This window comes from Onychostoma macrolepis, chromosome 03 (genome assembly GCF_012432095.1).
Source record: "Onychostoma macrolepis isolate SWU-2019 chromosome 03, ASM1243209v1, whole genome shotgun sequence".
Lineage (NCBI taxonomy): Eukaryota > Metazoa > Chordata > Actinopteri > Cypriniformes > Cyprinidae > Onychostoma > Onychostoma macrolepis.
In genome coordinates, this window is record NC_081157.1 from 41,506,132 (window position 1) to 41,519,922 (window position 13,791).

At 37.2% G+C, this 13,791-nt stretch overlaps 1 protein-coding gene across 3 annotated transcripts in view; it reads right to left on the reverse strand.

Annotated features, from left to right (window-relative positions):
- Nucleotides 1-416: 416 nt before the first annotated feature.
- Nucleotides 417-13,791, reverse strand: part of spop (speckle type BTB/POZ protein) — a 66,700-nt gene continuing 53,325 nt past the window's right edge. For all 3 annotated transcript variants that reach the window (XM_058769038.1, XM_058769039.1, XM_058769040.1), the window contains 5 exons: nucleotides 11,882-12,059; nucleotides 9,309-9,364; nucleotides 5,222-5,344; nucleotides 4,741-4,883; nucleotides 417-2,047 (listed from right to left, as the gene is read on the reverse strand). In XM_058769038.1, the coding sequence (XP_058625021.1) occupies nucleotides 1,903-2,047; nucleotides 4,741-4,883; nucleotides 5,222-5,344; nucleotides 9,309-9,364; nucleotides 11,882-12,059 (645 nt within the window). In that variant the 3' untranslated portion in view covers nucleotides 417-1,902. The remainder of the gene's footprint in view (nucleotides 2,048-4,740; nucleotides 4,884-5,221; nucleotides 5,345-9,308; nucleotides 9,365-11,881; nucleotides 12,060-13,791) is intronic.

The following is a 13,791-nucleotide window of genomic DNA, read 5'->3' on the forward strand; positions in this document are numbered from 1 at the left end:
TGACATTCCGCAAAGAGACTGAGTGTCTGGAAGACTCATCTGTAAAACTGTATGTCAGGTTCATATGCCTTTAAAGGAATAGTTCACCCAGAAATGAAAATTCTGTAATCATTTGCTCATCCTCAAGTTGTACCAAATCTGTATGAGTTTCTTTCTTCTGCTAAAAAAGATATTATGAAGAATGTTTGTAATCAAACAGTTGACGGTAGCCATCGACTTCCATAGTATTTTCTTTCATACTATGGAAATCAATGGCTTCCGTCAACTGCTTGGTTACCAACATTTGTTAAAATATTTTCTTTTGTGTTCAACAGCTGAAAGAAATTCATACAGGTTTGGAACAATTTGAGGATGAGCAAATGATGGCAATTTTCATTTTTGCCCAAATTATTCCTTTAAGTTGTGCTTAATATTTAATACTCATTGGTAACAATTTTAATATTTATTATCATCATCATTATTATTATTATTATTTTATTAAATGTAATTGTAATTCAGTCTATCAAGTCCTATTAGCACTAAGAACCATCCACTATGCCAAATAATTTTCTGCAGGTAACAAAAAGTTGGTTACTTGTCTCCCAATTTTTGTGAGCATGAACAGAAATGATTTTGTAGGATCTGGTGCACTGTAATTTTTTTTTTTAGTACAAACAAGATTAAGCCACATATGAAATTCTTTTTATGGAACCAAAAACCTTGTATGCTGTCAGTCGGACAGGCTTTTATTTAATTATTTAAAAAAAGCCAATTCTCCATTTCAGCAAGAGCTCCAGATTTGTCTAATCCATGACTGTAACCAAATATAAAGAGAGAATGGAACCAGCAGAAAGCAGGATAACCGCTAAGATATGCCTGTAACATAAACATGTTGTGCCCGTTACAAAACAAAAAGAAAAACACAAACAGACAGGTTTGTGTTTTTGGCATTGTTTTTTTTTTTTTTTCATACAGAAAGCCTGGATTCAAATACACAAGTGCTACAAGGAGGAAAAACCCCAAATAAACATCACAAGGAAAAAAAAAAAAAAGTTCCGTTAGCATTTCCCCATTTTTACACTCCTCAGCGGATTCATGAATTTATTCGCCCTGTAAAATGAGACCAAACCACTTTGTAAGTCCATCTGAACTTCACCTCCATTTGGAAGCCAGGTTAGCTTGTGGATCGCAAGTCAAAAGTTCATGGCAAGCTCTATGTTCAAATTTCCCAAGAAACAGAGGACAGTTCTGGGAAAAGCTGTTTGTTGTCACACAGGACTGATAAAGTCACACAGGAATCTACCGAACGCTGATGTCGTCATTACGAAGACACATGCTACCTATTGAAAAGTTAGCAACAATAACAGTTTGTCCTTGATTCCTTTTCAAAGAAAAAAATCCCTCCATCCACGAATGTAAAGGGGAATGTCTATTGGCCGATCACACTGTTTTGAAGGAGGGATGAAGCGGAGATGGAGAACCGGTTCACACAGTGAAGGAGACCACACAGTAGTGGCCAGTGGAAAGAGTTACGTAAAAAGTCCAGTCTTAATCCATCTCATGCTTAACTGCCCAACCCCGATCCATCCGCCCACGCTCAAGAATCCGCAGTCCACAGAAACTCTGGGATTGACTGGTGCAGAGATTGGCCACGTTTTCGGACAGGGTTCAACCTGTGGCAGCCTAAACACTCCCCAACACTGAGAAACCCGTCGGTAGGGCAGCAACAAAGAGGGTCCTCTGCGCTGGAGGGGTCTGTCTGGAAAACGTGAAGGGAGGGGCAGTTCAAGAGCTGGTTTAGGCATCTAAAGGGACAGAGCTTGGGGGGGGATGTAAATCTAAAATAGCGCTTCCCCCCCCCCTTTGTAGGCAGTTGTGTGAGTGTGTGTAGGTGTGCGGGTCAGGTAACAGTAAGGGGCGGCACTAAGACTGTTTGAGGCGTTTGCGAGGGGGGCCCAAGAAAGGGCACTGGGCGGAGGCCAGGGAGCGGTACGCCTCGGCTACCAGGTGAGGATGTGACGCCACCATTGACTTCCACCCTGAGGTCTCCATCACATCGGACGCATGGCTGATGGGGAGAGAGAGAAAGAAAGAGAGACACATTGAGAACACAATCCTCTTCACTGAGCTCAGCACCCCGAGGGCACTTGCACTGCACTATCACGCACACCAAAAAATGGCCTTTAACGACATTTACCCGGAGTGTGTTTGTGTGTGAGACGCTGACCTCACCCTAACCCCACTATGCTGTTGCCCCCAAACACTTGGCATTAATTGCAGCACTTGCTCGCAGTGTCGACAGCAGGCCTTGCGGGCACATGCCCGTTCCACTTTCCCCAATACAAAAGGTTACCGTGCGGTCAACCATCCACAAAGAACAGGTTACAAACACAGGCTTTCCAAAATAACTTGGAAATAAACAAGAGGGGGGGGGAAAGCAAAATAGCTTTTATATGTATGAAAAAGCCTTGTGTTTGTAAATGTGTCAGTGGAAAAGAGAAAGAGAGAGAGAGAGAGAAAATTGTTCATAGAATTCTAGAATTGATTTGTTCTATTTTGTTTAATTATATACACACACACGCATGTATATATTTATTATATAAAAAAATGTTAATACATATTTGTTCTATATTTAGTGTAAACACTATGCTTTGGCAATACATTGTAACAATTGTCATGCCAATAAAGCACATACTCAATTGAATTGAATTGAAAGAGCGAAAAGAGAGAGAAAATCTATTTTATCCCAAATTTGAAACACTTTGCCCTGACTTCAAAATGTTAAACAAGAAAACACAACTTCAATATTTATTAGGTGAAAAACAAGATTGCATCTTAATAGCAGCAAGATACATTGACACCTGTCACAAAAAGAGGGAGGAGTCAACAAATCAGTGATGCGCCCACAAACACCACACTAAATATTTAATTGTTCATAGAATTCTACAATTCGTAGAATTGATTTGTTCTATTTTGTTTTATTATATATACACATGCATGTTTTTATTTGTATTTATTTTTTCTTTAAATACATATTTGTTCGATATTATTTAATGTAAACATTATGCTTTGGCAATACATTGTAACAATTGTCATGCCAATAAAGCACATATTGAATTGAATTAAATTGAATTGAGAGAGAGAGAGAGAGAGAGAGAGAGAGAGAGAGAGACAACTAAAATTATCAAGCTTTCGAAGTTCATTCGAAAGTGCTTGATAAAAATGTGCACTGGTATAAGTGCAGTATTTTTGGGACTCAAACCCACATCTCTTGCAAGAGTACAGACTCTCTAAGGATGCACCAATATTTCAATTATGGTTGGTCCCTATAATCTAATAATTATTTTCATTATCATATAATTGAATTTTAGTTTTGGCAGGTAAGCTGTAAGCTTTTTTTGTCTAAATAATTTAAAATAAACACTGAAAACTAAAATAAATCATTTTAGGCATCATAATATTATAATGTACAGTATAAAAGTACATTCATTTTGAGATATGCAAAAGATACTATTTATTAAATTTGTGTTTATAAATATGAACTAAGTAGGGTAGATTACAGCAGAGGTAACATTTAAAATTGGAAACAAGTATGCACTAATAAATATTTAACATCAAAATCAACAAATTAGAAAAAAAAAACTGAAATCTTTAAAAAAAAAAATAGTTTAGAAGTTTTCTGGTTTTGTCTCAATTTTTGTGAAGGTGAACAACAACAATTATGCTTTATTTGGCACACTGAATTTTTTTACAAACAAGATTAAGTACTGTATGAAATTTATTTTATGGAACCAAAACCCTGTACGCTGTAAGTTGGACATGCTTTTATTTAAATTAAAAAGCTTGAGACTCATTTGTATGTGCAACTGAAAAAAGATTGTACGAGTCATTTGTTCTTGAATCTGACTACAATGGCCATGCTGTATGTTTGTTGCTGTGTTCAAAAAGCAAGGACAACTCAATAGAAAACTTCTCTATTGTCATTGTATTGTTTTGACTTTATTAATTTCTGAGCAGTGGGGATGCTCCCGCTGACAGTCATTGTCCTGTGATGGCTGGACAGTGTCTGGCGCTGTGGGAAAACTGCTGCACTCTGACACTAGACTCCTACGTGCGGCAATAAAACCATTTGAGAATAGAAAGACGAGCACATAAACCAATAACATAAGCAGCAAACATGAATGCAGGAAAAGAAGGGCAGAGAGGACGAATCATTTTGGGAGGGGGTGCTGGTGTGCATGTTTATTTTCTGTGTTGCCCTTGTTATTGATCTCCCTCTGTCTCTGCTGTTGTTGTGGCGGTGGGTGTTTTGTATAGAGACGGGGAGAGAGAGAGAGCTGAAATGAGATGGCCACAGTCCAGTTTCACACCAGCCAAGTTACTGCCATCCACGAAATGAACTCAAAATTACACCGTCCAATAAAGATGCTGCAAAGAGAGACTGAACAAGCTAGTAAAATATAATAAAATAAAAAATAAAAAAAATTGACAAAATAGAGCATGAAAGGATAAGTGTGGAGAGAACAGAGGGGGTGCTGACGAAGTGGGGACAACAAGCGAAGATAATGCAGAAAAGTGAAAGGACTTAAAGCATTGGGTTTCTATACTAAGGCTGAAAGGATCTGGTTAATTATCACCAGCCTACATAATTACACCCATCACAGATATCTAACAAATTACTATTTTTTTCTTTTTTAATGATTTATATTATCATTTAATATATGTTTTCTGAACTACTAGCCTGACAGGAGTAGCACTCACTAGTTGATGAAGTCGACAGCCTGCGTCTTGAGCTGGTCAGCACTGTGCAGGTCGGCCAAGATCAGAATCTCTGCTGCATTTTCCACAGACAGACTGGTGCACAAAGCATCTTCACACATCACCTTCAGCCGCTCCAGAGCATACTAAAGACAGAGAGATGCACTTCAATAAAAATGCATGTCTGTGAGCTTGTGTTGTCAACACAAAGCAGGTATTGCATTGATATTGGCCGTTTTAATATGCGATTTAGATTTTTGCTAACTGCTGAAGCTTACGACACATGATGCACATTCTGGTAATTTTTTTGTTGGTGTGTCTGCCAAGAAAATAATATGATGTGAATGCATGATTGAGAAGAAAAAAAGAAAGATGTTGTCATTTTGACATTTAATAAACTTGTTTTTGTTTTCAGATGAGAAGAAGAAATGCTGTTTGGCATGCATTCAGCTAAATGTGGTGTTTGTGTGCGGCCATTACTCACCTTGTCAGCAGCAGCGAGCAGGTCATCAGCCATCTTGTCCAGGTTGGGTGCTTTGCCAGTGTAGATGAAGAACATCATCTCTTTAAAGACCTCAGCCTCCACGTCGTTTATCTCAACTCGGTTCTAGACAACAAATCACAGCAGAACCGTCAACCACACTAGTCTCATAGAACATCAGGTCAGAAAACCCCCAAGACTCCTCAACCTCTTTACATGTGTTAATCAGCAATATTTCATCTAAAATGCAGAGCCAAACTATGATTTGAACTTGATGGATAAACCCAAAGTATTATTATTATTATTATTATTATTATTATTATTATTATTATTATTATTATTATTATTATTATTAAAGGGGTGGTTGATTGCGATTTTTAAGGTTAGTTAGTGTGTAATGTTGCTGTTTGAGCATAAACAATATCTGCAAACTTACGAAGCTGGAAGTTCAATGCAAACGGAGATATCGTCTTTTAAAATTATGGCAGTTTAATGCCTACAAAAACGGCTCGTAGGGACTAACAAGTTACTTTCCCTGTTCGTGACGTAAAACAAACCCAGATAAACCCCGCCCCCGGGAACACGCCGCAAAGGGGGCGAGGCCACGCTTTAGAGAAGAGGAAGAGAAAACTAGGGGGTGCACGTAAAAATCTATTCACATATGAAACGTTTCAAAATCAATGTTCTAAAGCAGCGGTTTCTCAATCCTGTTCCTCGCATCACCCTGCGCTGCACAGCATCTCTCTCTCATTCAGATCATCAGCTCAGCTTTGTTCCATTTATACTCTTTTCACATAGCAATAAGAAGCATTGTACATGGACGCGCGTGCAGTTGCTGTGCTGTATTAAAGCTTTAATCAGGATAAAACTGTATATTAAAAGCTACCAGAAGCAGTAGCATTCACAAATAACAGCTTATCTAAAAGCATGAGACAACAACAAACAAACATACCATTAAGAGCCATGCTTGCACATGTTGTGCGCGATCCTCTTCACTAATATCCTCAATCGGGCTCAAATTGATAAGCAATATTGACGACGCCATTGTTTACAATACAACCGGAGCACATGCTGCTGAGCTGAGGGGTGGGATGTTTAGATGCGCACTAAAGGCAGTTTATCCAATCACAACACACTGGACCAGCTGACCAATCTCAGCCCATTGCGTATTTCTGAGGGAGGGGTTTCATAAAACCAGGTAACGATCAGCGCGTTTATCAGAGTGGGGACAGAGTAAAGGTAAATTATGTGAAAAATAATGTGTTTTTTAAAAAACAAAGCATGAGCACGTGTTTGACTGCACCCCATAAACACAATCAAGCTATTGTAATATTGTAATATTGTAATTACTGTAATCAAATATTATTATTATTATTATTATTATTATTATTATTATTATTATTATTATTATTATTATTATTATTATTCCACGACAAATATTACTCCAAATAATTGTTCCACAACAGTCCGTGCACTATTCGCGTGATGCAATTTTCATCATCAGAAGTGTCCACGGACATCCAATTTTATTAGATGGTCTATTAGTTGGTACTGAGCTTGTTTCGAACTTGTCTTTAAAAGCTATGTGGACGCGGCTGAGCAGGAGACAGAACAGAACGCAGAAGATGAAGTACCCGGACCTTTAGTTAGTCTTCTCCGGCTTTTCATTCTAACAATCTAGAATTTATTAAACTTTCTGTCACTGCACCATAGTCAACTGGCTGTGCTTTTGGAGGTTTAAAAGGTGATGTAATTGGACCTGACGCAGTTAAGGCGGTTGAAACTGTTGTAAAAGCATAAAGTGTAATTGTGTCGGAGTCTGGCCTTTCCTCTCGTGAGCCATGCGGTGTCCCTTGAGCACCCTACACCAAACTCTCACGACCACTGACGCATATGCACACACAAAAGGACAGAGTAATATATAGCTCAGAAAGCCCCATTCCTTCCTGTTTCTGCCCTGATCAATGTTACGGAATGAGCGCTGCCAGAGTTTCTCTCTTCTGCCCAAGGCTGCCGGAGCACAAACTCTTTGTTGATTGTCGTGCTGGTAACAAAGGCTTTTCCATCCCAGCCCGTCCATCACAGCTAAACCAATTAATGCAGCAACTGTTAGGAAACCCACCCCACCCACAGACACAGGAACACGGCAAGGTCAAATGAAAAAGTTCACTCAAAAACAAATGGAACTATTTATTAAAGGCTATTACAGAAAATAAAAGTCTGTGTAGCCTAAAGGTGCGTTAACAGTCACAGGCTTTCTTCACACAAAGTTCTAACTCCATCCCCTGCAGATTGCAGTTTTGCTATGAACTGTGGCACTTTAAGAGAAATTAAAAAATCTAAAATTTAAGAGGCTTAGTCACCATTCAATTATTCAATTCTATGACCAAATCTACAAAGGTACAGGTTTACCAAATCCGTATATTAGACTGATTTCTTAATGTAACGACTGCTGAAAATCCAGCTTTGCATTACAGGAATAAACTACATTTGAAAACATATTCAATAAAATTAAAAAATTTTAAAAAAGGTTTTTAATTGTAATAATATTTCACAATATTACAGTTTTACGCAATATTACAGTTTTTCAAACAAATTCAACCTTGACGAGCACAAGAGAGTCTTTCTTTTTTTTTTTTTTTTTGGATCCATATAATGAAAGTCAAAGGAGTTTAATGTTATTTGTTATTTTTATTCTCAGTGACTTTTACTGTATGGACAAAAACAGTTCCACAGAAGAAAGCAAGATAAACAGGTTTGGGATGACATGAGAATAAATAACTTTTTTTTTCTTTTAAGTTAACTATTCTTTTGACATGATGTTTGCTATCGATGCTTCGCAAGAGAAGAATACAGAGTTTGGAGTTGGACTCAGTCTCACACATTTGCATGGATCTTCACAAAGCTAAAAAGCTGCACAACTAAAAGGAGCAACAGGAAATCTCACTGCTCCACAAACCCCAAACGCAAGCACATCCTGTCCCAAAAAACAGTGCATGATGAAACTCTGGGAAAGGGGGGATACGACACAAGGAGAGAGACAGAGGAACACTGGATCAGCAGATGGTGAAACATGGGAATATCAGAGATAATGATAAGAGGAAGAACAGGAAGTGTGTTAGAGGAAGTGTAAGGGGCAATTAGTGCAAATAAGTGTCAATTTAGTATTATTTATATACTACTGGAGTTCTTAATATTTTGAATTAGCTTTCATTTTTAGATTTTCAATGTGCTTTTCCCATAATTTTTTTAACTTTCAGATTCAATTTATTTTTATTTCAGTTCAATTAGGTTTTTTTTTAGTAAATTGTAGTATTTCAAAGTAAACTTATTTTTTGTTAGTTGCTAATGCAACACTTTGATTTATGTTTTTTTAATCTAATATTTATATTTTATTATTTATTTTAATTAACAAAAAAAAAAAAAAGTTAACCGTTTTAACAGTTAGTTGTTATTACTTGGATTACATTATAAAAGTGAATGTCAAATTAAATGAATAAATGGCAAGAAACATTTCACTAATTGCAAGTGTTAACTTGGACAGTCCTAAAAATAACAATGTCTTCATTCATCATTTAAATAAACGTGCAGTCCTCCCGATTTACACAGGCAATCTTTAACGCCTCTATGAACAATCTCCACTGCTCTGATCTATATCAGATATAACATGACATAAAAAGCCATGCAAGAAAAACGGCAAATAGTGATTTATGATCAGCTATTGAGAACAAGTAGAAAGATGGTACAGTTGAGCAATTCTGTAAATGCCGATGTATTAGACACACACACACACACACACACACACACACACACACACACACACACACACAGCTGGTCTGAAAATTAGGCGGCTGATAGGTAGGATGGATTTGAGTCCTACTGGAAGATAACTAATATACTTAGAAACTAATGAACACTGCAGAAATGAGACATCAGGAAAACACTTGCATGAAAAACAAGCAGCTGTGCATAAACATAAATGTGAGGGTCTCTCTGATTGTTACGGACTAAAAGGATAGGCTTTTGAAGTATAATGAGACAAAATGTGAGATAGAAGGGAAGGAAAATAAAAATAAATAAACAGGCTCACCTTTTTACTCTCCTCCATCTCATGTTCAAACATAGCACTGAATACTGGGGAACGTGCTGTGAAAGTGAAAGAAAGTTTTTAATACACAAAAAACCCCCACAAAAAAATCTGGCAATTATAATAGAGTAAAATAGCAACAGTTTTTTTCAGCAGCCTTGGATCCCCAAGTATTTTTCCCATTCATGTTCTCCGAAGGAAATTTCTTCGAAAAAGAGTTCATGCCACGAACCAAATCAACAAGCTTTGAGATGAATCACAACATTACAAACTTTGATATGAAAAACCTGGAAAAGAAAGCTACAATGCCTCTTTTATATTAGGAAATGTGCTGCTTTCATGGAGCTAGGCAAATGACGTAATCAGTTCAATATATTTGTACAGCGCTTTTTTTGTTAAATCATAAGAGGGATGGTGAACAAAGATTCTCAGGAAATGTTTCAGCCATCAACATCAAAAACAAAACATCTAACAGTGGTTCCTCAGACAATTTGTGCCTTGGTGCAATTGCCGATTCTTTTGGCTGATTAACCCAAGGGATGATGGCGGCTCAGACCTTCCTCTTTCTATTAAGTCAGGATATGGAGTCTAGGGCAACTTTAACTTGTTTAAAGGAGTGTGTGAAGTCTGGCACATTCTCTCCCTCACACACACAGTCTAAATCACAGCTCAGACACTAGCTGATCAGCTCAGTCTCCACAGCGATTAATGAGCACTACCAGGTACGGCCAGATAACGAGGAATCCCACCTCACCATGAGCGACAGCAGGAGAGAGAGAAGCTGCAGCTGAAACCTGAAAAATCCTGCCCTCTCAGGCAGGATACATCGCTAGGAAGGGTATTCGAATGTTAACTAACATCTCTGTCTGTTTGGCTTTTGAAGGAAGCACAGATGCTTCTGTCGCCGCCTATGATATCCCACAATCCCGCGCGTGTGGGTCGCTAGTTCTGTGTCTGACAGAGCTCACTGTTGAGCTCACTTCTCACTGTCGAAAACAGTGAAAGAGTTTATACATTTACATTTCCAACTTATGATTCATTTTTAACAAGATATCAGCAGTGTAGTCATTAAATATTCACTTGGTTATCTCTCAAGCTCACATGAATTTGTTCTTGAAATATAAAACCATATTCCTTATAAGGTGCCTTAGCTATCTGCTAAGTGACTGACTGACTGAGCAATAAGACAGCTGTCTTCGGTCTTCAACATCGCCACAGAGAATTGGGACAGAGGGAGATTTGTTTAGTGACAGGAAACAACTTCAAAAACGTACAAATAAACTTGTCAATGGATATATATATATATTTTTTTTGTAAATGTGAATTTTGTGCAAAATAAGTGTTCATTTAAAGCAATAGTTAATAAATAATTAATAAAAAATTCGGTCAATTATTAAATCACCCTCATGTCGTTCCAAACCCGTAAGAACACAAACTAAACGGGTCATGAACTGAGAAACCAAAATTCCCTTCATCTTTTGACATATAAGAGGTCACTGTACTATAAAAACATCCTGTAAGTTTCAGAACTCAAAACTTTGCCATTAATCTAAAAACAGCTTATATTGAAGACAGCTTGTGGACTGTTCTGCTCTATGATGTAATAGTGTAGATAAGCACCGCCTCCTGTCTGTTTAGCCCCACCAAACAATTCACGCATGTAGTGTAAATAACGAGGGGCAAACACGTTAGCCAATCATAGCAGCGGGCGTCTACTTCTGAGTCTACAATCTGCCACGCCTATTCAAACAGAGCGTTCTGATGAGGGGGTCAAAAACAAGACAGAAAATAGCTTCTAAATTATGATGTTTTTGATGTAAAAATCTTGATGACATTATTCGCGGACCTCAGAGAACAGTACAAAATAAAAAACAAAGGCAGTTCTTGACCCCTTTAAGATATTTTTGATGAAATTCGAGAGCTTTCTGACCCTGCATAGACAGCAATCCAACTGAAACGTTCCCAGTCCCAGAAACACAGTGAGGACATTGTTATGCAGCACCACATGCATGCATCGTGTTACTCTTCGTGAATGATGGCGGACAGTGATGAGGAGGAGAGGAGTTCTTGAATAAATTCATTATTTTTTTTCCTTTGCACACAAAAAGTATTCTTGTAGCTTAGCAAAATATCGGTTGAACCACTGATGTCCCATGGACTATTTTAACGTCCTTACTATGTTTCTGTGCCTTGAACGTGTCAGTTGCGTTGCTGTCTATACAGGTTCAGAAAGTTCTCGGATTTGTGTTCAGTAAACTGAAACAATTAAAAATATTTTTATTAATTAAAATAGTGCTCAAAATAAATGAAAAAATAAATAAATAAAAACTTATTTCAGGTAGTTGCTAAGGCAAGATTTATTTTTTTTATTCTACAATTACTAAAATGTAAATAAAAAATAAAGCTAAATATAAATATTAAAAAGAAAAAAATAAATAAATTACAAAAGCCCATGAAAATTTTGGCATTACTCATCTGTAACAACCATCTGCAATAATTTTCTTTCAGTTTGAAAAATCTTAGCATATGTGAATCTCTGAAAAAAAGTTTATGTAAGTGTGCGTTTCCAACATTACCTGCCAGTATGGCTTTGTGTGCCTGGAACTCCTGCCCGGCGACACACAGCGAGCAGTCCGTGAATCTGGAATGTTCCCACAGTCCACCCAGTTCATCTGCCAGCCGGCAGTCAGGAACCTTCACCATGTTCATGGTGTTCTGACCAGAGATGTTCACAGAGTCTTGCACCACACTCACCTAAACACACAAAAACAAAATGCAAAACCAAATCAGTGCTGGGCATTAAAAATGTGTGAAATAGTGTGTAAAATTTTTAAATGTATATATATATATATATAAAATAATAAAATAGATGCACACATTTGCGTTGTTATATTATTATTAAATCACATTACATATGGATCATCTCAGCCATTAGCCACCGTGCTTAAAAAAAAATAAAACACCACACACACACACACACACACGCCAACCACTATTTTAAATGCACCGGATTCATGTGTGCTGGGTTAAATTTTGTTTATTTTAAAAGACACATTTAAGGACATACATATGTCAGGCAATATGGTAGATCCCAATTCCAGTGGCTCAGGGGGGACACCACAACGACTGTTCAACAAGGGCAGCCGTCTAGTTATCTCTTAATTTACACAAATTGCCTCAATTTGTTACTGGTCTCTGTGTGTGAGCGCGTGTATGTGTGTGTGGCAGGCCACCATGCTGACTTAGCCACCTGTTCCCGCAGACATAAGCAGGTTCATTTATCTCACTCCAGGAGTCACACACACACGCTGAAATGCCACAGGTTCTCACACCAAGTTAATTGCCATATAAGGCACATTTCTTTAATGAGCAGAACTCCTCACAGACAAACCTCATGACTGAGGGCGTTTCAAAACCTTGTGAGCTGCCTACCATTACAGCATCATGAGACTAGTACTGAATGTTCACTTCAAATTTGAAAAGTCTGTAAATGTAATGCAAGAAAACTGGAAATTTCTCTGCAAAATGATCCATAATGCTCAGAGTTTGAGGTAAAATCAGGTATTATGAGCCGACAAGAGTAAAATGACAAAAAAGAAAAGTAAAAAGGAGTGCGAATGAGACGGAGATGGATAGAGATGGAGGAGAGCGAGTATGACACACAGGAAGAGGGTAAAAGAGCACCACAAACAGGAAATTAAATGTCAAGGACCCTTGTATGTTCTTAATGGAGGAGCAGACTTTCCCCTGAAGGAAAACAGGGAAGACAGCAGACGAGAAGGAGAGGGACAAACAAGGAAAGAGGACAAGAAAACAAACTTATATATATATATATATATATATATATAGGCACATTCCACGGACGAGAATCCACGAAACGCATTACACTGTTTTACAAGGCTGCATGATATATTAAGCCTTTTAAAAATCAAAGCATAATGCTATTGCGAAATCACAAATGCTATGATTCGATTAAATAAATAAAATTCAAAAATAAGTTTAAACCCTCGCTCTGAGTTTACACATTTTGATGTCCACATATTCAAGAAATTACAGTAGCTGTAGCATTTCTGTCATAAAGAAATGGCCAAATATTAATAAGTGGACATTTTAATTTAATGTTGTTTAGTCGATATTAAACCAGGATTAGTTTGCGCAGTTGTGTGTAAAAAAAATAAAATAATAAAAAAGTTCAGTCTGTTGGCGCCCTCTGTGGGCATTTGTTATAATGCGTAATGTACATTAGCGCTATTGTTTATAATACATTATGTATTTTTGCCTCATTGCTATTATATTTGTATTGAGTAATTTTAAAGCTGTTAAAAAAATGTAAATAAATTATCAGATTACTCGATTAATCAGAGTAATCTACCAATTACTTGATTACCAAAATATTGTTAGGGACAACCTTACAGTATTCATAGAGCTTCAAGCTAAAATAAAATATTATAAAAATTAAATAATATAATAAAATAAAATTTATTTT